Source organism: Atractosteus spatula, chromosome 14, assembly GCF_055471065.1.
Source record: "Atractosteus spatula isolate fAtrSpa1 chromosome 14, fAtrSpa1.hap1, whole genome shotgun sequence".
NCBI classification, from domain to species: domain Eukaryota; kingdom Metazoa; phylum Chordata; class Actinopteri; order Semionotiformes; family Lepisosteidae; genus Atractosteus; species Atractosteus spatula.
In genome coordinates this window covers 26,164,758-26,188,265 of record NC_142719.1, presented here as the reverse complement: position 1 = coordinate 26,188,265, position 23,508 = coordinate 26,164,758, and the positions used below count along the sequence as shown (strand labels likewise).

The window sequence follows — 23,508 nt, the reverse complement described above, 5'->3', positions numbered from 1 at the left end:
GAACCTGTGCAGAACTGTGCAGTACACTCATTTCTTGATACCACACTTTTCACAGGTTAGAAGGTAAAACATAACACGCAAAAATGCAAAATGCAAAATGTAATATCTTACATTCAGATCCATCTGTAACTACGGTAGTAGCTTTCTTACAAGGTGTAGCAATTCTTCCATATCATTAATTACAAAATCCATTAAAGTTTGCAGTAGTTCGTGCGACTGTGACAGTCTGCAATAACAGTTTTCATTGCTGTTAACATAATTGCTTTTGCCGTTGGAGTGTTGTAAGGGAAGTTCAGTTTCTGTAACCTGCCGTATATGAGCCTCATTTCACTGCAGAAAGTCTTTTACCCTGGACCTCTCATTTTCTGTTACCTTCTGTCCACCTGACATTTGTAATTTTACCACTTTCTTCTTTGGAAATCCCTTAAAAACACCCTGATTTGGTAAATTTGTGAGTAAAAGCAAATTGCGATGAGGAGGATGAACATCTGGCTAAGTAAATAATTTAAATGTATGGTGTCCTTTCCACACTCTAGAAGTCGATTAGACTGCCTTAAAACAGATGTGCTTTGAGCATAGACAGCAGGTTATTGGACTATAAAGAGATTAAAATTAATATTTGGTATTTTTTGTACTCGGTAAGCCACTCAGCTGTATTTGCGAAATTGATTAAATTTAAGAAAGGAGAGTGGGTGAAGAATGCAAGCTTTCATAACTTATAAAGGAGATATATTTAAACACATTAAATTATTTTTAATTATTACTTTTAAACTATACTGTGATCAGCATACTCTTTACATTTTCATCACCGTACATTTTAATCAGGTTGTTCATGATGACTATCAGGTTGAAGGTGATTGGAAAACTAACCATGTTTTAATGATGTTATTCCAGCTGTGATATACTGGGTTTGTTCTAAATGGCTTCTTACATAAAGGCCTCATTACCACTATATAATGGCTGTTTGTTGTTTTTAACTGTGGTCTGTAAGGAAAGAAATCAACCTGCAGAGGTTTATTACTATACTATATTACTCATTGCCTATTTGCGACATCATGTCTCATTAAAAGCACGCTGCATGAAATAGCTTATGAAGTCTCCAAAAGAAAGTGATCTATGCTGTTTCGGTACTTCAGGAAGTATGTTTTGCATTTATAAGATGTAACCCATAACACCTTCATTTGTCTTACAGCTCTGCTATCTAGAAGATGATGATTGCTTTGTCTTTGGGTTGTATTGATATGACAGTTTCATAGTGAAGAAGAGAACAGTCATTCATATTTAATCAGTTACAGTTATAATTTATTCATAATGCAAACTGGAAACCCTTTCCTTTAGGTGGGAAACAGTTTAGTGCTCTTAGTGTAGGCACATCTGCTCCAGTGCAAATTAGGGTATGGTAATTAATTGTGCTCTCTTTTGATTTGCAATAAATATACTAATTTAAGGAACTCTTGTACTAATAGCCTTTGACACATATACAATAGAAGAATAAAATAATATATATTTTATATTATATTATATAATTATATTATAATTATAGTTTGGACTGGAAGTAATACATTACAAATATTGGTTTGTATCTCATTCTGCGCTTCTCTGCTGCAATGGGAAGCACTTTCATTTTGATTAATCTCCTTTCAGTAGGATATATTCATAAGCTGATTTGATACCCCTGAACTGTAATCAATCTGTGAAGCCACAAATATAATTTAATCAGCATCAAGCAGTTAACCCTGCTATGAATAAAAGTCATCACCACTGATTGATATGGCAAGGACCTTTTTATAGTTAATTTCAGTGACTTTGTATCTTATTATCCCCACTGTATATTAGTATCAAAATTCAATAGCCTGAACTAAGAGACTACAATGTAGATGAGATTACAATGTCAAAATGAAAGAAGATTGCATTAATTGCACAGCATAACAAAAACTAGATTTTGTTTAATAGAAGTAGACATTTGGAGCTTAAAATCTGCTGGACGTTTCTTTGTGTTTTTGTCTGAATGCACATTTGAGGAGCGAAAAATTGCATTACATTATTCATACTTATCCCCTGACAGTCCTGTCTGGTTGGTGTAGAGGGTGAGAGCAATACTGGATTCTTTACAGGGGGTCACTAGTCTGCTGTAGCAGTCACTTTCTTAAACATCCTTTAGTATCTAACTGTACAAGTTAGACACTGTGAAATATGTATTTATTTTAGGACTGTGGTATTTTTTGTTTTTTTGTTTCCTAAATATGACATAACAGAAAGATTTTACATCTTTGCATAGTAGGCAGTGAAGCATTCCGTGAGCTTGGATCCTTGACATCTTTAATATTGTATGTTTCCACGATAATTACAGTTGTGCAGCTGTCTGGCATCAGATTGTCAAATGTTGTAATGGAAGAAATTTGTTATAAATTTAAGCAGTCTAAAAAAGGCAGTTTTGTGCACTGGAGACTGGTAAGAGTTAATGTTTTGTTCTTTTTTAGCATTTTAAATGCTTTGACCAAAAATAAGTATTTATTGTTACAGACATTGTAGGTTTACTGCATACTTTAAAAGTAAAGTGATTGTACTCCTACAGTAGGTCTGGCTGTCGTAAATGATCACACTCGTCTTTAATGTGTAAATGAAGGGTAGCACAAGTGATCAATTTTCAGAAATTTTGTCTTTTTCCACAGTTGCAGCTTTCCAAATAATATGTATTTAAATGTAACTGAGTAATTCTGAATTGTGCAGGCTGCTTTTTCAGGGAAAGAATACCTGTTCTTTAGCAGTTTTGTTTGATTTCACAGTAACTGACAGTGACTGAGGTAGAATGACCCATAGAAAACATACTATGTGTGAGTCCATCTCAGTTTGGTGCAGTAACAATCTATTAATCTCTTTATGGATTTTATTACACTGAATGATATTTGAGAATGTCTTTTAAATTTAATTTATTAATGATACATTAATATTTTATATAGTTAGAAATCTGTGTAAAAAGAACAGTATGTTAATAAAAACATAAAAGGTTGGTAGGTATACACACTCTCCAGCTGCTGGAGTAAACATCACAAAGATTTCCTTTTTGTGGGACTGACAGTTCGGTAATAAATGTTATGATGAATGGTTTCCAGCCACAGTCCCTTTAAGCAGCTCTGTGATAAAGTAGTGCTAACTCATTTTTAAAATTCCAAACTGTCAGTTTGATACAAAAATATCATAACACCAGATCACTGTTCATTCAGCTGTGACAGACAGGTGGGGCATTTTGGGTAATAAAGATCACATTGAAAAGACAGTTAGAGTTGAGATTTATTGTCAAAAGGCTTCCAGGGAGGCAGGCGGTACTTAAAGGTCGCTTGTCAACCATAAAATGAGGGTTCTTTCAAACTATCGAGAAATATTACACAGCAAAGCGGGCATCCTGAAGTTTTTAATGTTTAAAGGCTTAATGTTCTTATTCAGATTATCAAGTACCATTTGAAAGAGTTTAGAGATGATGGACAAAGTCTAATTTCTTTTCTTCAAAGGAAATAGTCCAGTTTGTAACTCTACAGTCCTGCACACAGATTTTGATGTAATGTCAGTCTTTGTTTTTACTGCAGCGCTACATGTTTGTGCTTCTGTCAATTTGTATGCATTTGAGTATACAGTATATTGATTTCCTGTGTTTGTAATGTGTATATTTTGGTGCTTAAACATATCTCTGTAAATTCCAAAATGTGCACATATTAACGCCATTCTTAATACTGAGTGCAAAATGGCAGCAGATTGATTTTAAAAGGTCTGCTGATTTCCTGAGCTGTTGATATGTAAAATCTAAAGTAAATTTTAAGTGTTTTATAAAATTTTATTCAGAAAGGCGCATTAAAAAGCTGTACGTAAAATAGAAATACTGTATTGTAACATGGTTAGTTATTACCAGCTACAATACTATGACCAATACTATACAATACTATCTTTTTGTTATGTCATTACATGTGCGCCTTGTGAGAGATAATTGATTTTTTTATTAATAAATCCCAAAGCAAAAGGACAGTTAATTTGCATTAGTAGTTCTTTGTTTTAGGCCTAATTTTTTTAAATTAATTTTTATTCCTGTCATTATTATTTATTCAGCTCCCTGCAGATCTCGCCAAGATGCATCTCACTGACAATCCACACCAACAGGTGATGCATGTGCCTCCCAGTCAATCAGGATGCAGCATCGCCAGTGACTCTGGGAGCAGTAGCTTATCGGACATCTACCAGGTAATAGTTTCATGAACAACAAATCGGGCTTCTGTAGCTCAACCAGTAAAGCACCATAGATGCCTGCTGTCTGGGTACTGTCTGCTGGGCCACCCCTAATATTAACTGGTCAGACTATCATTTAAAAATGATTAAAGACAAGAGACAATTTTTGTTTGTACACATTTTATGGATCACCTGAAGAATGTGTAGGAACCCCAGTATATCAGATATATTAGCTATAGAGCAGTGGTTCCCTGTCCTGGTCCTGGTGAGCCACAGTTGAACTTTATAAAACAAACAGCTAATCAATGAGCAGGTGTCCCTCAACATTGCTACAGTAAGCTATCCAATGTCTTGCCAGACTAAGAAAGCAATTAGCAGATTTTCAGTCAACAGAGCAATGAGCTTTAAATGGAAAGGATTTCCCAACAGTGTTTTGGCACCTTAAAATGATTTGAACAGTGCAAAGGTTACATATTAACTTAGAACAGACCACTATATTTTCCTTTAACTGTGGTATATTGCTTCAGAATATGAAGAAATGGCAATGCTACATACTAATTTAAAGTCTACAACTAGCCTTATTGCAAAAACCATTCATAAGCACCCTATTATTGTATTTATTTAATTAATTGTAACAATATTTCCTTTGATCAGTGAGCCTGTGGCATGCCAAATGAGTAATAACACAAAATCCAAATCTATACGCGTGCGTTCCAATCATGTTTTTCTCAGAGCTTGTGAAAGTCTTGCCTGAAAGCAGACAAGGGTCCGAGACCTCGTTAGGCACCTTGTCCTTATCAAGCACTTCAGCCAAAGGGTTTGGACGCTGGGGGAAACAAGAGGCAGTTGGGCACATCTACACCTTTGAGTAATGGGCTACTGGCACACAATAGTGGTCTAAGTTAAAATATGCACATTGCTTTACATAACTAAAGCCATACAGTAAGTGCGCTAGTGTACTTCCTGATACCTGGGAGTTACACTGGTTGGAAATGTAAGTTGAGTTTATTCCACATTCAAGTATAAAATAAAATAATTTCTAATTTCTGGTGTAAAAAACGAAACTATACAGCAACCAACGATAAGCAAGTGTTGAATATACTGATCTAAATCTTGCCCTGTGGTTTATGGTAGGGTTGAGTGACAATTTATAGTCTTGTATGAAGACCTTTTAAATCCACCAGGATTCTCCTGCAGGCATGACCTTTTCTTGCTGACCTTTTATGTCATGTTAATATTCTGTTCTAACACTATAAAAATCCTTTCTCAGCATTTAATAGTTTTCATTTGTTACAATCATGTTATTTATATATAAAGTTAAATAAAATGACAAATGTGTAAAAATGAAATGGGGGGGGGATTTTGCACTGCAGTGCAGTGGGGGCTTTGGAAGTCACATATTTACAGATCAAATAGGATAAAAATGCTACTTTATAGCTTTTGGACAATATTAGATTTTGGTTATACTTGTGATAATGTTAATAAAAGGCTCATCAGTATTTTCTTCGAGGTTTTGTCATTTTATTGTGGCCCAGATTTTTTATTATTGTCACAAAGCTCAGTTGTTAAGTTACCAAGGGACATATTTGCATCGTGAATACTGCATTTGGAACTTCAGGCACGTTTTTTGCAATACCTTGATCATTGGGGAAGTGACCTTTTATTTCCATGCAAATGTAATTGTAAAAGCATTGCACAGCAGCAACAGGCAGCATGAAAAAGGATGAAACTTGCAGGGAAATAAAATCCTGTCATACTAGATCTAATACCAGAGGCTAGACACCATTAATACTTGCATTTTTTATTTAACAGGTTCCTTTTCCATATAAAAATCATTTCTCTTAATAGCAGCAAAGCATTTTAGAGTTGTTTAGATTTTAAAATGGATGATGTATACTTAAATATGGTGTCTGACTTTTCTGAAGAGAACATCGTAGTCACAACAGCTTCTTTTCTAGAATTGCAAGACTTGTTGGGTTTTCTCATTTAAATTATTCAGAATGTCTTTGCCAAATTAATTGGCTTGCACTTCTATGGGCGATAGCTGCAAAGGACGTTTGTTGTTCTACGGCTCTTGCAAAGCTTCTAATTATAGAGGGTTTGGCTTGGCATCCTGTTGCTCTGAGCCCCAGAAATGTGAACGAGAACTCTCTCATCCAAGCTGTGTGCTAAAGGTTAAACAGGAAGAAAGTCCTCTCCTGAGCTGACAGCAGAAAAATTCGTAGAATACACAGCCATGTAACCCCTAGTCCTTCACAAACTATTCATACATTCAGAGGATAAGGAAAGACCACAGGAAAGACTTCAGCAATGCAAGGTCAATTACTGCTGTGTGCTGGATGCTTGAACTACTTATCACATGCACATGTGTATTAACGTTTTCTTAAGGTGTTACTCAGCACTGATAGCTCCTAAGCCATCTAGCCAATACAGGTGCTTGCTCCGAGCACAGTCTTGGTTTTTCGGCCCAGAAATGACTAGTTTGTGTTTAAGTCATGTCACCAGCTGGCTGTAGCCAAAATTCCCCAATGTAGTCCTTCACCAGAATAGAGTTGGGATTAGTCTCTGTGACACAACAGCATTTCCTGTGATGCCGGCTTGCATCAACAGTACAAGAGCGCTTAGTGATGAGAATGAAAACATTCAGCTTTGTGTTCATTTCCTGTAAGACACTGGATACTGAAAATTTCCACTTGATTTTCAATTATGTCAGTACAACAAATTACCGGAGATCCAAGTTTTAACCAGAGTCCCAGTAGGATGAATGTAAAATGCAATAGTTTCATGCTTTTAAAAAAAAAATTGAAACATTAAATAGGAATAAGTATAAGTTAATTACAATGTGAAAAGTAGAAACATATATTACACATTATAACATTAAAGATAAAGTGCATTATAAATAAATTTAACATTATGAATATATAACATTATTAGTTATGCTATCATTGTTTCTGTAAATTTTTATTAAAAAGGTCAAATTGTAATCTGGTATAATCTGGTGTATGAACTATTCTGCAATGTAAAAATGAAATTTGTTGAAATGCAAAGTTACATTCCATTTGTCTTAAAACATTCAAAATATGCCTTTCCTAGATATGTGACATCACTCAAAAATAAACAAGATAGATTTCTGTCCCAGTAGTTGAAATAAGCAAGATAGATAGCAAGTGTTTCTTGAAATCCGAACTACAGTTTAATTGGATGTAGTCTTTCACAGATTCCAGCAGTATGTTAAAGGCTTAGGAGAGCTCATAGACTTACTGTAATTGTTTTGTTAAGTAGTGCTTTTGGCTGTAACAATAGAGCAAAGGTTTTGAGTCTGCTACTGACATTCCTTTAGCACACCCCATTTTTTGTTTTGATAGTGGAAAAATGCTAATAACGGTCACAAAGGGGAAAGGTGTGAAGACAAAAATGTTATTGACATCTGCCAGTTTTATTTACGTGGTTCAAACAATGCTTTTTTGAGCGCAGTTTTTGTATTAAAGACCATCAAATCTGCATGCAGTACATAATTTGCTTTAGTCCAGGTGGTGAAACTGACGTGATTGCAGTGAAGCAGAACTGATATCTGTCATTTCCGATAGGTGTGGGAACTGAGCTGAAACCAAAATGAAACATTTATTGTGCTAATGTTGTTGGCTGAGCTGTTGAAGTAACACAAGCACAGTAACACAAGGGACGGATTTTGTGTGCTAATGCATGCCGTCAACTAAGGATTTAAAATTACCTTGGATAATAATCTGAAAACAATGCCCTTTTCCCCCAAACACCTTTTAAAATAGAACCTATTTTAGATTGAATCTATGTAAGAGATTGACATGGAAAATTGAGTAATATTCCACAAGATTAGTGCTAAAGTAATACGCCTTTGTGTTGGTCTCAATGAGATTAAATTTGTATCTAATATACTGTAGGTGTACTCATTGTTCAATCCAGTATTGTATTATGAACCAATTCATGAAGGCAAAATATTTTATTACCCATTCTATTCATTTTATGTTAATAGTTTCCACAGTGTGCTAAAATTACATATAATCTACTGTTACATCTATACTCTTCAATGTTAGGGTGTCCAGGATAGCAAAATGATCTCAGTGAATTCAGGGCAATACACAAAACAAACTGCTATGACTATTTCACATAAGAAACAGCCGTTTAAATCGACTGAATTGTTTTTAACATTGTGAAAATGTTATGGCAGTTTCATTTACAATGATTCAAAGTAATCCCTTTTTTATCCTGGTTAATAAATTATATTGGGGAGTTGCTTGAGCATCTCGGCTTCAAACTGCTAAGATAAAAAAATAGTTCTGTTGAAAAGTAATATAACATTTTGGCTATGGGGCCTTCTCAAGGTGTGAGATATTTAAATAACTATTCACTGTTCATCAGGTCATCTCTGCAATTGTCAAGTGGAAGAAGACATTTTAAGAAATGCTTACTTTGTGCAACTAAAGATTATTTTTGAAGGCTGTTTATACTTGTAAATGAAGTACTTATTTGTCACACTGTTTATTAATTTAATGCATAAGTACAATTTTGTTTCATGTAATTGGTGATGGCATCTGTTGTGAATTCCAAGTGATCCCTTGCCCTGTTAGATGCAGTGCCTATCAATCTCAAGTTCTAAACCTCTGTCTCTTTCCTAGTTAACATGGCTCATTGAAAGGAGTTTGTTTTTCATTTTTGTTTTTTATCTTGTTGATTTCTGGACAAGTTATTGCCCAAGGCTTGGATTAGCAGTCTCCACGTTCGGTCTCGGTAGAGTTGGCAGTGGATGCCCGTGTGGGAGAGCAGATGACAGCATGGGCAGGCACATAGACCAGCTGTATCCCTTCCTCACAGGCTAGCCGTCTGACCAACAGGGCAGCGAACGAGCACAGTTCTGTTTCTACAGTGATACGTGGTCCATAAACACTCTGTGCAGAGGTTTTAAACATCGGGGACATAATGAAAAGTTACTGTATATATGTGGTGAGCATACATCTTAGTTGGGACAAGAGGAAACCAAGCTTGTTTTTGAAGCCATTTTTAATTCATATTGACAACAGTCTTCAAAAGATTGGTCACAACTGTTCAAGGCAATCTACATATAAGCAATTAATATTAAGAGTTGCATTAGCTAAGCCATCTCATTTACCACACTAATATAAATAACCCATTGGCAGGTGTTCATTGTAATTAGCATCATTTGTTGCCCTATACTCATCCATTAAGCTAAAAATACAGACGATGGTTAACTATGAGCTTAAAAAAAAGAGGCTGAAAATGGCCGTAGAACTGTTTCTGTGCAACTCTTTTGCACAGCAGTTCCTGAAAAATTTTGATCTATAGAGATTCCTCCCAATAGGTTCAATAAAGCAGTGAAGGAAGGAAGTCATGAGTCTCTTGTCCTTCTCCCCAGGCCACAGAGAGTGAGGTCGGCGATGTTGATCTGTCAGGTCTCCCTGAGGCTGCAGTGGATTCGGAAGAGGAGGAGGAGGAAGATGAAGATATTGACCGAGCCTCAGACCCACTCCTGGGGAGAGATGTTGTGCGAGAGTGTTTGGAGAAGGATCCAGTTGACAGAATGGATGATGATGTTGGTTAGTACCTTTCATATTTAAACTGTACCAGGAAAACCCACATTATGAAACCACATGGTATTTTTCTTGGGGATCGCAGGCTTTTTTTCTCTTAAATCTTTTTAATAACCATTGACTAGAACCTCTCACTGTTGAGTTGAATTATGTTAATAATCTTTAATGAAAAAATAATTTTATTGTATGATATACACATACACACATATAATACATTAGACAAATTTTTCAAAATCCCAATGTAGACAACCCCTTTTTTAATTAAGGCTGTGTCACAGCATAACTCACGCCAAGTGAGATGGCTTTATCTCTGGTTGAACCTAAAATGTAACTGAGACCTTACAGAAGAGGAAGCTGGTCAAGAGTTTTAAAGGTCTTCAGGTCATCTTGTATCAGCCAGTGTGTTATTTAAGCAGACACTACATGTTTGTAAGTTGTGCTGAAAAAAGCCACTTAACTAATGTAATGTACAAAGCTTCAGGCCAAGCATTATCAGCCTCAGGAAGTGCAGTTATTCAGACAAAATCCTGTATTGTTTCAAGACGGTTGGCAACTATTTTAGTAGCAAGGATTAAAATGAAAAGCACCTTCAATTTTGCAGTGTATTGAGATGGTAGGGAGAATAACCTAAGTTAAAGGTTTCTTTGAATTAAAAAACTTTTAGTTAAAGGAACTAAACTAAAACTAAATTTAACAGATGACTGTACAAAGTAGGTTCTCAGGCTTGAAGCAGAGATTAAAACTGCTTGTGTGTCTAGGCAGACATTGCATTATTAAGCTCATTTGAAATTTTGGCACAAAGTATTCATTTCCTGATCAGTAATGCAATGAAAATTTACCATGGCATAGCCAATGTGATCAACAATGATCTTTACAAATCCCTTTTATTTTTTCTGTTCGTAGCAGGAGCACCATCAAGTCACCACAGAACATACATTTTTGATGTCGGCTCCTATTTCCTCAAAATGATTAATATACATCGTAGCTAGATCTTCTCCTGTAGTTATGCCTGGCACGGGTTTTAGGCAGTACAGCTCCTCGAATTCCATGAGTCTCTTTATCTCGCAAGAATCGCTAATCACGGTACATCATTTATTTCCACGCATTCAGAGCACAACAGCAAATTGAACAAATCCATATTCATCTCTCCAAAAGGGTTGAAATGACCGAATATTAACTTTTCTTTTTTAACATCCAGCATTTTGTCCAAAATGTTTGACTTTACACTTGAGTGCATAAAGTTATCCGTTTGCAAGCTTTCCTGGCAGAAAACCCATATTACAAGAATTCTAACCTCGCTTGTGTTTCATTGCTGTTTCAGAACAACTGCTGGAGTTCATGCACCAGCTGCCTGCGTTTGCAAACATGACCATGTCTGTGAGGCGAGAACTGTGCAATGTTATGAAATTTGAAGTAATTGAACATGCAGGAAAAGTCATTCTTCAGGATGGACAAGAAGTAAGTCTGTATTTAACCTGTGCTAGATGTAAAATACCTGTATAGACACAGTGTGAACTCTAGATCAGTCTAAACCTCATACAACTATCAATCTTTTTTAAATACATCTTAATTATGCAATTTCTCCTTAAAGTAAGAAATTCTTCATCAACCAAAACCTCAGTGGCATGTGACTTACAGTGGATTTATGATTCAGTACAAAATGTAGAGCACACACTGCTTGTTTAATTATTTAGCTAGCTTGTGTAGAGATGGATACATTAAGTAGTTAATTTAGATACATGCCTGAGAAAATGAAAATTCATATCGAATCTAGGAAGGGAGCATGTCACGGCATAGAAGTTATTTTGTCAACATTTTCTCAACTTGAAACAATTTAGTTTTACTAGAGGTAAAAAGCTAAGACATAAACATTATTATTGTTGTAGTAATAATAAATGGCAAATTGTATTTAGCTAAATAAGTCAGTTTTGGACAGCATGGTGGTGCAGTTCTGTTCAGTTCTGGTCCTGGACATCTATCTGTGTAGAGTTTGTATGTTATTCCTGTGTTTGTGTGAGTTTCTTCTGGTTTCTTCCCACAGTCCAAAGACATGCTGTCAGGTTCATAGGTTTCTGGGAAAACCCTAGGCTTTGAAACCCCCCCCAAGCCAGAATTGGCAGAAGCAGTTTGAAGATTATTATCATAACAGGATGCCACAAAGTGGTTCTTGGTAGAAAATATAAACTCAGGTTAAGACAAAGATCCCGTGGCATCCACCTCTTCTGCTGGGATGCAAACCCCTTATGCATGTGTGGAGAGAAACAAACTACAGTATGTAGCACATCATGGAGGAATGTCTCCTCTACAAAAAAAAAACAGGAGGTGGACCAATAGCTTTAAAACTGCTTATACATTTTGCCTTTAAAAGTGCTAAAAGCAAAGAGTTGTCCAAAGAGATTATGTGTTTTTTGTTGGCGTTTTGCAGTTGGATATGTGGTATGTTATTCTGAATGGCTCAGTTGAAGTGTTTCATCCAGATGGAAGAATGGAAATCCTTTGCATGGGAAACAGCTTTGGGATTTCTCCCTCTCTTGACAAGCAGTTCATGAGTGGTTTGGTACGGACCAAAGTAGAAGACTGTCAGGTTGGTATCAAAACTGAACACGTTTTTTGTGGTAATTTAAGATAAAAAAAACCTTTTGATTTTGCTGTAATACAGTATTTGTAAAGTGCGTATAGTCCAGTATGTCTCCTCCTGATTTAATGGAAATAAGGATTAATTCCTTATTAATTCCTGTAGTATTTGACAGTTAAACACGAAATGAGTGTTATGGATAGTCGTTACAAAAGAATTTTAATTTGAATGTGTTCCACAATTTATCAGAATATAGGCCCTGCAACACCCCTCTATGTTAAAGCTAACTGATTTGGAGTCCGTCCAGCTTTATACATTTTAGATATCTTTTTGAGTTTATTTCTTTAATATATTTGAAAAAATAATCGGTTTCAAATCATATGTGTTTGCAGTCACGAGCACAAGATAAAACAGGGTTAAATGTTGTAGCTTAGTCATATAGAACAGGAACTTTGTCTTAATTTAGAGAGGCTGCAGTAAAAGTGACCTTCTTGTTCTGCTAATACTCAAGAAGTGGTTTTAGCTTCTGCAAGTACTTTAAGTGTTCAGTTTCAGAGTTAGGCTGATAAGTTCTGTTTCCTGTTGCTACTGTTTGTAAAGTTAAATTCATGTTCTTTCCGATTGCTTGTTTGTTTCTTCATGCTAAGTCTCTGAAAAAAATATCTTCAACGGATATTGATCTTAATACAAAGCTTGAAAAAAGAAACTAAATTGTCTTTGAAGAATATTGGCAGAAGAGGTGGTTGAAGCCCAATGCCTAACGAGAATGACTCTGTACTGCTGTTGTCGGAATACCCATCAGTGGTGGATAGCAGTGTTCTTTTGTACTACCAGTTTATTAACTGTCCTCATATCTTTGTGGGGCAGTTTGTTTGTATAGCCCAAGAAGATTACTGGCGCATTCTGAACCATGTGGAAAAGAATACGCACAAAGTGGAGGAGGAAGGAGAGATCGTTATGGTGAAGGAACACCGAGAACTCGATCGCAGTGGCACCAGGAAAGGACACATCGTCATTAAGGCAAGGACAGCTTCTGTGCTTTCAAATCCGTGTTCATTTATGATTTTTGTTTGGGCAAATCCTTCTCTATTTATGTATCCAATTGCTTTTTTTAAAGATTTTCAGAAAAATATGAACTGTAATGTTTGGTGGGAGCAATTTGTTTTCCGTGCTTGTGTTTCTTTTCGGAAATGTTATTTCTAACCACTTTTAAATTCACATTGGGGGGTGAATTGTTGAAAATACTGTGCAAGAGAAACTGATACAATCAGGTCTTAGCGTTATATCTATTTCATTCTAACATTGGTTGTTTTCATTTAGCTGATAGAGATTTTTTTGCTACTAAGCATTTTGTTTTCTAGCTCTTTGGTTTTAGATTACCATTATTAATCCTTCATAAACAGCCATTTTCTGCTTCTAGATTTATACGAGTTACTTATTTTCTTTTTAATAGCTACAAGGGGATAACCGCTTCAATTGAAGTGAAATAGTGAATGAGCACAGGTCCTAGTAGATCTGTCCTTCTGTATTTCCTTATTGCAATTTAGTTGACAACCACGTTTTTAGTTTCTCATCCTCTAAAATGTAGGGGTTTCCCAAGCAATACCTCTGGTCATGTGGCTTGCATGCAGCACAAAGGGCAAGGCTGATGAAAGCTGAATAAGCCTTTGTGTTTTCATGTAAAAGGTTTTATTTTCATGTTGCCAAAAATTGACTTGCTCAGCAAACTTACTGTAGCACATGCATTGGTTTTGTGGTATGCAGTATTACAAGCTTAAATTAATGTGAATACCACTTTACATCCCTGTTTTTCTTTTATTCTAGGCAGAATAGGGAAGCTGAATTTTGATAAAGATCTTTGTTTAATCACATTGAATCACACTGTTGTCTGTTTGCTGCGTCTTCAGGGGACTCCCGAACGCCTTATCATGCACTTGGTGGAAGAACATTCCATTGTGGACCCCACATACATTGAGGATTTCTTACTAACCTATAGGACATTTCTGTCGAGCCCCATGGAGGTGGGGAGGAAATTGTTAGAGTGGTTCAAAGTTGACAGCCTCAGGGACAAGGTCAGTAGACATTGCCAAGGCTGTCATCAAGCACTTAACAATTGATTTACATTCAAGTGAGCGCAGTTGTGCTCTACAGGATCAATAACAGTATTGACAGGTCTGCAAACGCCTGGGACTAAATTGCAGATATCTTCACTTCTAGACCATAAAACATCAAATACTTTAAAACGATCAATATTCCTTTGAGAACATTTTGTAAAAGGCAGTTAATCTCTTTTAGGAATGATTACACCAGAAGATATAGGTGTTTATTGTTTTCTCCTTTGTTATGTTTGTGGAGTTTGATAGCTTTGATTTGAAGTACTTGATGTTCAGTCTCGCAAACTTTGATGAGAAAAATGAATCACAAATTTTCAACGTGTAATTTTCAGATCTTGTTATATCTCGACTGAATGAAGGGAAATGCAAGGCCTAAATCTAGGGGGAAACACTCTTCCATTGTGAAAAACTGCAACCTAAGCATCCCTCATGTTATACAGAGGGATCCTATTAATGCAAAGATGTGTTCCCTTCTTAAAACATCTGCAGAAATAGTTTTCATCTCTAGAGAAAAACAGTGAAAAAATTGCACTGCTTAACTACCGTGTGAGTTTGAAGAGTACCGATCTTTCTTTTAACTTGAATCTTTTCATACTAGGTTACACGGGTAGTGCTGTTGTGGGTGAACAATCATTTCAATGATTTTGAAGGAGATCCTGCGATGACGCAGTTCTTGGAGGAGTTTGAAAGACTTCTGGAAGCAGCAGTAAGGATTTAGTGCATTCATATGTTAAAAACACAATGCTTCTTTCAGAAAATAATACAATCCAGATACGTATCATTGTTCATGCACCAGTCCAAGATGTACTTGTCTGTGAGTGTTTGCAAACAGCTGAACATTATTTAAGCAGTTGTCAGTGCCTACAAATTGGTCACAGACTTTTAATGTTCTCTTTTCAAGAAAATGAAAGGTCATCTCAGGCTCTTGAACATTGCCTGTGCTGCTAAAGCCAAATGGAGGCAGGTGACTCTGCTAAAGCCCTCCAGAGAGTCTTCCCTCTTCTTCACCCTGCTGGGAGGCAGTGAGAGGGGCTTCGGTATCTTCATTGAGTCTGTGGAACCAGGGAGTAAAGCTGCTGAGGCTGGTCTGAAACGAGGAGATCAGGTTCGTCATGTGTGCATAAGTACACACTTGGGTATATTTCTGGATCAACTGATATGTAATGAAAGATTGCACTGTAGTACTGTAGGCTACAGTTCTTGGATAGCTGGTCATTTTGCTGTAGGATAACAGCACATACATGTGGTTCTGTTTGTCTAATTGGTATCGATTTTAAAAAGAGCTGAGCTCACTAATTGTATTTAAAGTTTCTTTCATCCTTGGTATTTCCTTGAAAGGATATGTTTTTGTAAACTATCCTTCCTGTCAGTCATTTGTTATCTCTGTGCTGTTTGGGTGTCAGAGGGGTATCACTTAAGTTCTTTGTGTCCTCTAATACCCCATTAATAACACATACTGTTTTAAATATTCCTTTGGTATAGAAAATGCTAGTGGGCACTCATTAGCTAGCATGTAATTTGTGGCAACCAAGCAAGTCAGACATGAGCGAGAGAGCTGTTTTTGCATCATTGACCTTTGAGCATGCTTTATAATTAAGACAATCAATGGGAAGAGGCTGCTGGGGACAGCAGCACCATCTCGGCAAAGCCAGACGTGGGAATTATGTCAATGACATCCTTTAAGGATTTGTCATTAAACTTGTTCAATGACGTTATGGTTCAGAAAACTTTTTATCCTGTGTACTCCGCTTCTGCAATATACTTTGGGTTGGATAGGAAAATGGTTTGTGTGTTTTTTCATTAAAACATTTCGAATGACAAGCATTTCCCATTGTGTGAAGTGCAGAATAGACCGTTTTTGTGAACCCCTCAGCACAAATGTCATTGTCTTGTTTCTCTTGCTCTTCAGATAATGGAAATAAATGGCCAAAATTTTGAAAACATTACCTCTGCCAAAGCCATTGATATCCTGAAGAACAACACACATCTTTCCATTACAGTGAAAACTAATATATTTGGTAAGGAGATGCTTATCTTTTGTAAGGCCAAGAAATGCTAGAGAATAAACAAACATCTGTCAAGTTTATTTTTCTTAATCAAGTATTTTGCATGTTCTTTTAGTTTTTCTCCTCCTCTATTTTAATTTTTTTTGTTCTACACACAAACTGTAAATTATAGAATTAAATGCCTGCATTTAACACTAAAATAGCACAATCGAGACCCTTGTTTTTATAGTTTTAATTTACCTTTGTGCTAGACAGATCCCATTCATATTTTTGTACTTTCAGTTTTCAAGGAGCTGTTAAGCAGAATAGTGCATGAAAAGAAGAATGGCATTCCTCACATACCCAAAATCCAGGAGAAGAAAGGGAATCGCTACTCCATTCCTGATCTTCCTGGAGACATGGAGCAGATGTTTCCTACTGAAAAGGGAAACAAGAAGATCAAAGCCAATACTGTGTCGGGTGGAAGGAACAAAATCAGGAAGATCCTGGACAAGACACGCTTCAGCATCCTGCCTCCGAAACCATTTAGGTACGTCGAGTCAGAAGCAAAAGGGAAAGAAGACCTCTGGACTGCGATGTTGTCATGTAAAGGGAAACAGAGTAGAAGTTACAGCAGTTGGTCTTCAATGTTATTCAACCTTTCACTGCTAAAAGTTATCAGCACTTCCATCTCATTTTAATTTCTGTGACAGCTGTCTTCAACATCATGCACTTCCGTTGGGTGCAGAGAGTCATCATTGGCTCTGTGGTATTGTATTAGCTGAGTAGCAGGCAAGTGAAATGTGAAGTTACAGCGAGTTCCACTGACTATTTTCATGCACAGTTAATAAAGCAGATCTGCACAGATAGTGACTCTGCCATTCTATAGCATTATACTAATAGATATGCGAGTAGAATCAAATGAGGCGGAATTATGCATCTGATTGGAAAGGGTTTAGCTATTATAGGGTATAAAAGAGGTACAAACGGTTTTCTTGTTTCAGGAAAAATGTAAATGTTATGATGCACTGTAGATTGAATGATTTTTTTTACCATCTTCTATAGATGGGCTGTTCTCATTATAGTTGGTTTTACTCACAATTTTTGGCAGATGAAAACTGATGCTCATTTCCTGTACTGCTTTGCAGGGAGTTTAAAGGTTTTTGCTTTTTGCTCTGAAATTGGTGAAAATGCACATGAAAGGCATTGATGTCAGAATTGCAAGCAGTTTAAGCTCATCAGCATCGTATTATTAATGTGAGGTAAAACATAAAAAGAGAGATAGCTGGAAGCACTATTATCTGAATTCAAAGCTCTTTTCCTGCTTGCTGTTTTACAGTGCCTCAGTAGTTTGGGAAATTTAAATATCTGATGGATATGATTACATCTGTTCTGTATGTTTTTTGTATCTTCACAATAGCTGTTTATGAGGTGTGGGATTGATTCCTCCCAAGTGTGAATCTGTTTCATTTCAATAAGCGTAGGAGTCCTTATTATAGTGCAGGTGTTTTTATTTTATTCCAAATTAACCCGTGCAACAAAGGCCATTTTCCTGTTGATGAAAGAAAAGAAGTCTTAACCAAAAGCTTTCTTCAAAATGTTTTTTTTTTCAAAAAGGATCCTCTGTATTTTGTTGTGCTGGCAAGTAGCTAGGGGTGGTACTTTGCTTTTGATAGACCATGAGTGGTGACGTTGTTGACATAGACAGTTATCCAAACATCTAAAGTGATTGAATAACACAGACACATTTTCCTTTCTTGGGATCAGATTTGGTTGTTTGTCTAATGTAGAGCTGAAAGCCCAGGGAAGTAATTGTAAGATTGCCTGGTATACAGTAGCTCCTTTTGAGAGGGGGAGGTGGTTCTTAAACATCATTAATCATTTGGTAATCTTGTGTGAAGTTAAGTGTATGTGACCATGATGTGTATTGTAACTCTAGAGTGATAAGCCCACTTCACTTATTTACACACATACCGTTTCAAGAACCTCTTCATTCATATAAGATGCCTAATGAAGTATGTGCATATTTCTAATGTCTTTTTGAAGAATCCTAAATGTGATATACATTTTATGTTTCACTTGCTTTATTTCATGTTATATTAAGGCTTTACATCACTTTGGCATTTTAAATTATTATAATATAGATTTTGTGTGATGTTGTTCTTGTTTGGTGTATGCCTAGTGAGTTTCAGTGTGCTGGTTACTGCACTTGTTTTGTTTTGTGTGTGTTTTTTATTGGCTGTAGTTGCTATGGTGTTGTCCATTCTCATGTTCTCCAATGTTGTCTTTTTTTGTAACTGCCTCACCTTCACAGGGGACTGTTTTGGTAAGACCCTTGTATAATTATAATTAATATGAGGTGATACATGTCTTGTATCTATAAAGAGAATATGTTTTAAAATGATAAAGATAACTATCATAAAATAAGCAAACGACAAGCCCACCCCCCATAAAAGTTAACTTTTAATTTATCCTAAAATACCATAAAATTAAATGGCAAGGTTTATAATTTGGCATAAAATGGACTTACATTTCAAATATCATTATTGTTGTTATAACTTCAAGGTCAGTAATTTGTGAAAGAAAGCAATGGTGGGGTGAATTCAGATTTAGACATTGAGCATTAATGTATTGCCATTATATGAAATGTTAATGACACAGCTTTGATTTTTAAACAGTTAAAGACCGTGTATCTTTCACAGCATTATTGGTGCTATAAATATTCACATTGAGCTCTGGTTTGTTTAAAGATAATTGGTAGGCACCATTATAGATGGGGACTAACACTGAACATCCAATAGATCTCTTCAAGTATAGCAATAAAAGTAAAAAAGCAGGGACTGTATCAATTGGACAGTATTTTTTCCCCTTTTGTAACCTAGTTATGAAATAACAGCACTAAAAAAACAATGTAAATAGTGTTTGCTATGTGTTTTACAATTATTGTAAAACGGATTTAAATCCCTGAGAATTTTTGTATGAATATGGACTTATTTATTTGTTTCTGTTGCATTGAGGACATTCTTAATTGATTCTTTACTTCAAAGCCTGTTACTGTAAGTAGCCCGGAAACAAAAATGATTGTTTTACAGGGCCTTAAATGCAAAGGAACATTTTGGAAATATTGAATTTCTCTCACTGTTTTGTAAAGCCAGCTACCTCTATATTGAGGATAAATCTTACATAACATCTAATCTTGAATTTTCCAGGGAGGTCTAAAATACCCCGCTGTCTGTAACTGAAGACAAAATGTACTGTCACTTATCTAGATTGCTTAAGGATTTTGGCTTTTACACCTGAGTAAATCATTTCCCTCTGTATTTGTGGCATATGACCTTAAAAAGTTAAGTGATGACGCTCACATTTGTCAAAAGGTCATACTTTGCATATCTTTTACTACAGAAATATTTGACTGACTAGGCAATGAAGGCAGCAAATATCTTTATTTTAGAAATTGTTATACTGTGCATGGTATGTACATCAGAGCTACATAATATACTGTTCATGCTCGATTTGTACAGGCTAATAATTATAGGCTTATTTGGCAATATTTACAATTTTGAATATGCAGTATGTGTTACTACATCGATCAGTCTGTTGCTAATTGTATAACTTTGCAAAAACTGTAAGTGACGTTATTTAATTAAAACTGCTTTACTTTACAGACAAGAATGAAGACTGTAATCTACACACATCTGTACCACATACATTGTATTTACACAGCATGTAGTGGGTTTATTGGAATGGATCAGACTCCAGCGCTCCAACCAACTGGCTTTATAAACTGAGATTAGCCAAAGTAGTACATAAATTCACTGTATACAGTACACTGTATGTGTATTGGATACTGTATATTGGTCACAATTGAATGTTAAGTTCCCTACTTGTTATTATCAGTGATTGCACAGTATTTTGGGAATCTATAACTGTTTGTACATTTATGTGTTAGAAACATTTCAGCAGTGAGGTGGCCCAAGAATGAGGTTTTCTTATTTGCTTTTTTTAATAGTACTATTGTTTTGCATTTGGTCAAAAAAGAAGTAGGAGAATTTCTTTCTATTTTTGTTTCTTTTTCTACTCTGTTTATTGTATAGTGATGGTGGCGTAGGCCAGTCCCAAGATGACAGCATTGTTGGAACCAAGCAGTGCAGACATAGTGTTGCTATCATGCCTATCCCAGGATCTCTGTCTTCCAGCAGTCCTGACCTACTGCAGCCTGCTACCAGTGTGCTGGACTTCTCAAATCCTTCAGGTAAGGCTGTCCTGGAGATGCAGATAAAGATATAAGATCACTTTATTGGCCATGTATAATTTCTTGTATTAGGAATTTGTCTTTTTCACATACCCCAACTTGCTCTCCATGAGACACACAAACAGGGAGAGAAGCCTGGGGTCAGAGTACAGGGAAGGCCATGGAAGTAATGATCTGGTCCATTATTGCATATGATTTAATTGGGAAAATTGTACAGAAAAGCAGTGAAAAGTGTGAAATGTCACATCACCAATGTCACGTCAGTTAAGAGGGCATTGGACCACAAGGCCAGTGCAGTCCATTTGTGCCATGGCATAGGGTTTATCAGAATATGGAATTCTGTAGGAGTGGTGCAGCACAATTCTTCCACAAGAAAGTCAGTCAACTCGCGTCTAATTTATGAAGATGGAAAAAACTGTCTTTGTGGTTCCAGAATACAGTATAAATGCTCAGCTGGATTCAGAAGTGACCATTTTGATAACACTGGTTGCTAATGTCCCAGGTTGAAAATTGCAGTGAATTGATCTGCAGTTACTCACCTGTTTTGCCTTACAAGGCTATCACGATCCTGGAGTATGCCCAATAATTCCCTTTATTGATTTCGTTTACTCGGATTTCCATGCTGATGTCACCTTAGACATCGTTCGCTGGTGAATCATCAGCAAGTTGAGCTTTCTTGGTCACTGACAATCTGCCAGACACCCCTCTTTCAAAGTCATTGAAGTCTCCTCTTGCAGCCATGTTCACCAAAATTATACGCAACCAGACCTGTCCAGCATTTCCATACATGACCCTAAGCATGCTGGGATGTTATCTGCTTAATTAACACATGAGCTTTGCCTACGTGGAAGCCCCTGCTTTCGACATATTTGGTGACCCTTATTTACCCAGTTGTTTCTGCGTTCTTGTCTGTTTCCTGGATGTCCAAGCTGCTGAGGAGCTGTCATCTCTAAACATACTGTACCACTTCACAATACATAACTTGTAAAAATCTGTTGTTCCCATCGCATACTCCTGTAACTAAGATTATACCTAATATTAACGGAACTGTTTTGAACACTGTAGTAAACTCAAAATCTTTTTTTATACATTTTTGTTGTTTCAAAAAATATTGCCAGCCTTTGCAGGCAATATAATACATTTTCAAAGTTTAATTGGCACAATAAGGATGTCAGTTAGCTTCGTTAGCAATTGCCAAGAAATACTGCCTGAAAATTCTCATTTTGTTCACAGCAAAACAAAAACACATAAAAGTACACTATATGAAAGAAGTGAAATGCAGTGGAAGAGTGCTTGTGAACTTTTACTTTTACTAATAATTTTGACTTTTAAAAATGAGTAATTGCTTGCTTTTTCAGTAACGTTTTAGCTTAAAACAGCTTCTTTCTTTTACTACAATTCAGTAATGCTAGAATAAGTATGCTACTAAAAATTAAAGCAGTTGTTAGTAGCATTAATTTATCTTTTACCATTTAACCACAGTGCAGTGGAAATACCGTGTAGTAGGTGCATCTGCATTTATCAGTGTCGGTTTTTACATCTACACGTGTGTGATAATATATGCACACATTTTTCTGTGGTTTGCTAATTCCATTTATATACTGTACTGTATACAGAACCATTAATTAAATGAATTGCTCTATGAAAAGTTATTCTTTAGCTGCATTAGCATGCGTAGGCTGCAAAGGAACAAGTAAGAAGAAAAGAAACGCAACGTTTTGGTTGTGGACCCTTCATCGGGTGTGTGGAGCCTTGTGGAGAAAAAGCAGGGCATCGCAAGAGCTTAACATTGCTTTGGCTTTCAAAATTGTAAAACCTACTGGCTTGATAACTTTAACAAGTGTATTGCTGAGTGGTGAAGTTACCCTACCAAATGCAGCATTGATTTTCTTGTGTTAAAGGAAATTTCTCCACTCCACTTTAACCCAACCAATAAGTCACAGTTCCACTGACTTACTGGTTGGGTTAAATCCCATGGCAATTGGCATAACACGGATCATGTCGTCTTCCGTTGTTTTTGTGAAGCAAAACGGCGTTTACTGTTAAATAAAATGACACTCTCTGCTGCCTCTGACATACAGATCATTTTTAAGCAGAAAGTGAGGTACAGTCATTCAGCTCATGTGTAGGTTTTTTACCATAGCATTTCTCACCACTGTAGCCTGCAATGCAAAAATGGTTATGGATCAGATATGATATGATGGTCCTGGATCGTCTGGGTGTGCTTCCTGTTTTCCTGGATTCTCTAGACTAGTGTATATGTTCTAGAATATCTCATTCACTGGGCAGTTTCTCTCAGGCAGACCCCTCCAACTGTCACAATAGCAACCAGCAGTCTTCGTTATTTAGTCAGAGCACAGCCTTATCCTTCACTGTTCTTGAATTAATTAAAATCATGTCTTTTTGAGTGGCTGTTTATACAGATTCTTAATCAACTCATACTGGCAATTTTAATTTAACTCGTATACCGAACATTGAGCACCTGCAGGTTTAATGAAGTCACATGGCTTCACCTTGGTATTATCAAGGAAAAAGATTACTCAAAACAGTCAACAACCTATGTGCTCACTGTTTAAAATAGAATTAATTCACCAACATGCCCAGTGAGCAACTGATGTAAAAGTAAGGTTGCATTTTTGTTAGTCTTTTTCATGTCAGTTCATGTGCGTATTGTTTCACTTTTAAAAAAGAGAAATATCATGTCTTAATTTGTTTAAATGTCATGTTTCCAATGACTGGCTTCTTTTTTTCTTTTCTGCTTACGCAGCTGTAAGTTTTTACTGTA

The 23,508-nt window shown here is 36.2% G+C and overlaps 1 protein-coding gene across 4 annotated transcripts in view; it reads left to right on the top strand.

Moving 5' to 3' along the window:
* Nucleotides 1-23,508, top strand: part of rapgef6 (Rap guanine nucleotide exchange factor (GEF) 6) — a 101,155-nt gene that overhangs the window by 57,764 nt on the left and 19,883 nt on the right. For all 4 annotated transcript variants that reach the window (XM_088932628.1, XM_088932631.1, XM_088932627.1 and 1 more), the window contains 11 exons: nucleotides 4,099-4,230; nucleotides 9,623-9,803; nucleotides 11,119-11,255; nucleotides 12,223-12,381; nucleotides 13,240-13,392; nucleotides 14,280-14,444; nucleotides 15,085-15,192; nucleotides 15,388-15,591; nucleotides 16,396-16,504; nucleotides 16,775-17,021; nucleotides 20,566-20,723. In XM_088932628.1, the coding sequence (XP_088788754.1) occupies nucleotides 4,099-4,230; nucleotides 9,623-9,803; nucleotides 11,119-11,255; nucleotides 12,223-12,381; nucleotides 13,240-13,392; nucleotides 14,280-14,444; nucleotides 15,085-15,192; nucleotides 15,388-15,591; nucleotides 16,396-16,504; nucleotides 16,775-17,021; nucleotides 20,566-20,723 (1,753 nt within the window). The remainder of the gene's footprint in view (nucleotides 1-4,098; nucleotides 4,231-9,622; nucleotides 9,804-11,118; nucleotides 11,256-12,222; nucleotides 12,382-13,239; nucleotides 13,393-14,279; nucleotides 14,445-15,084; nucleotides 15,193-15,387; nucleotides 15,592-16,395; nucleotides 16,505-16,774; nucleotides 17,022-20,565; nucleotides 20,724-23,508) is intronic.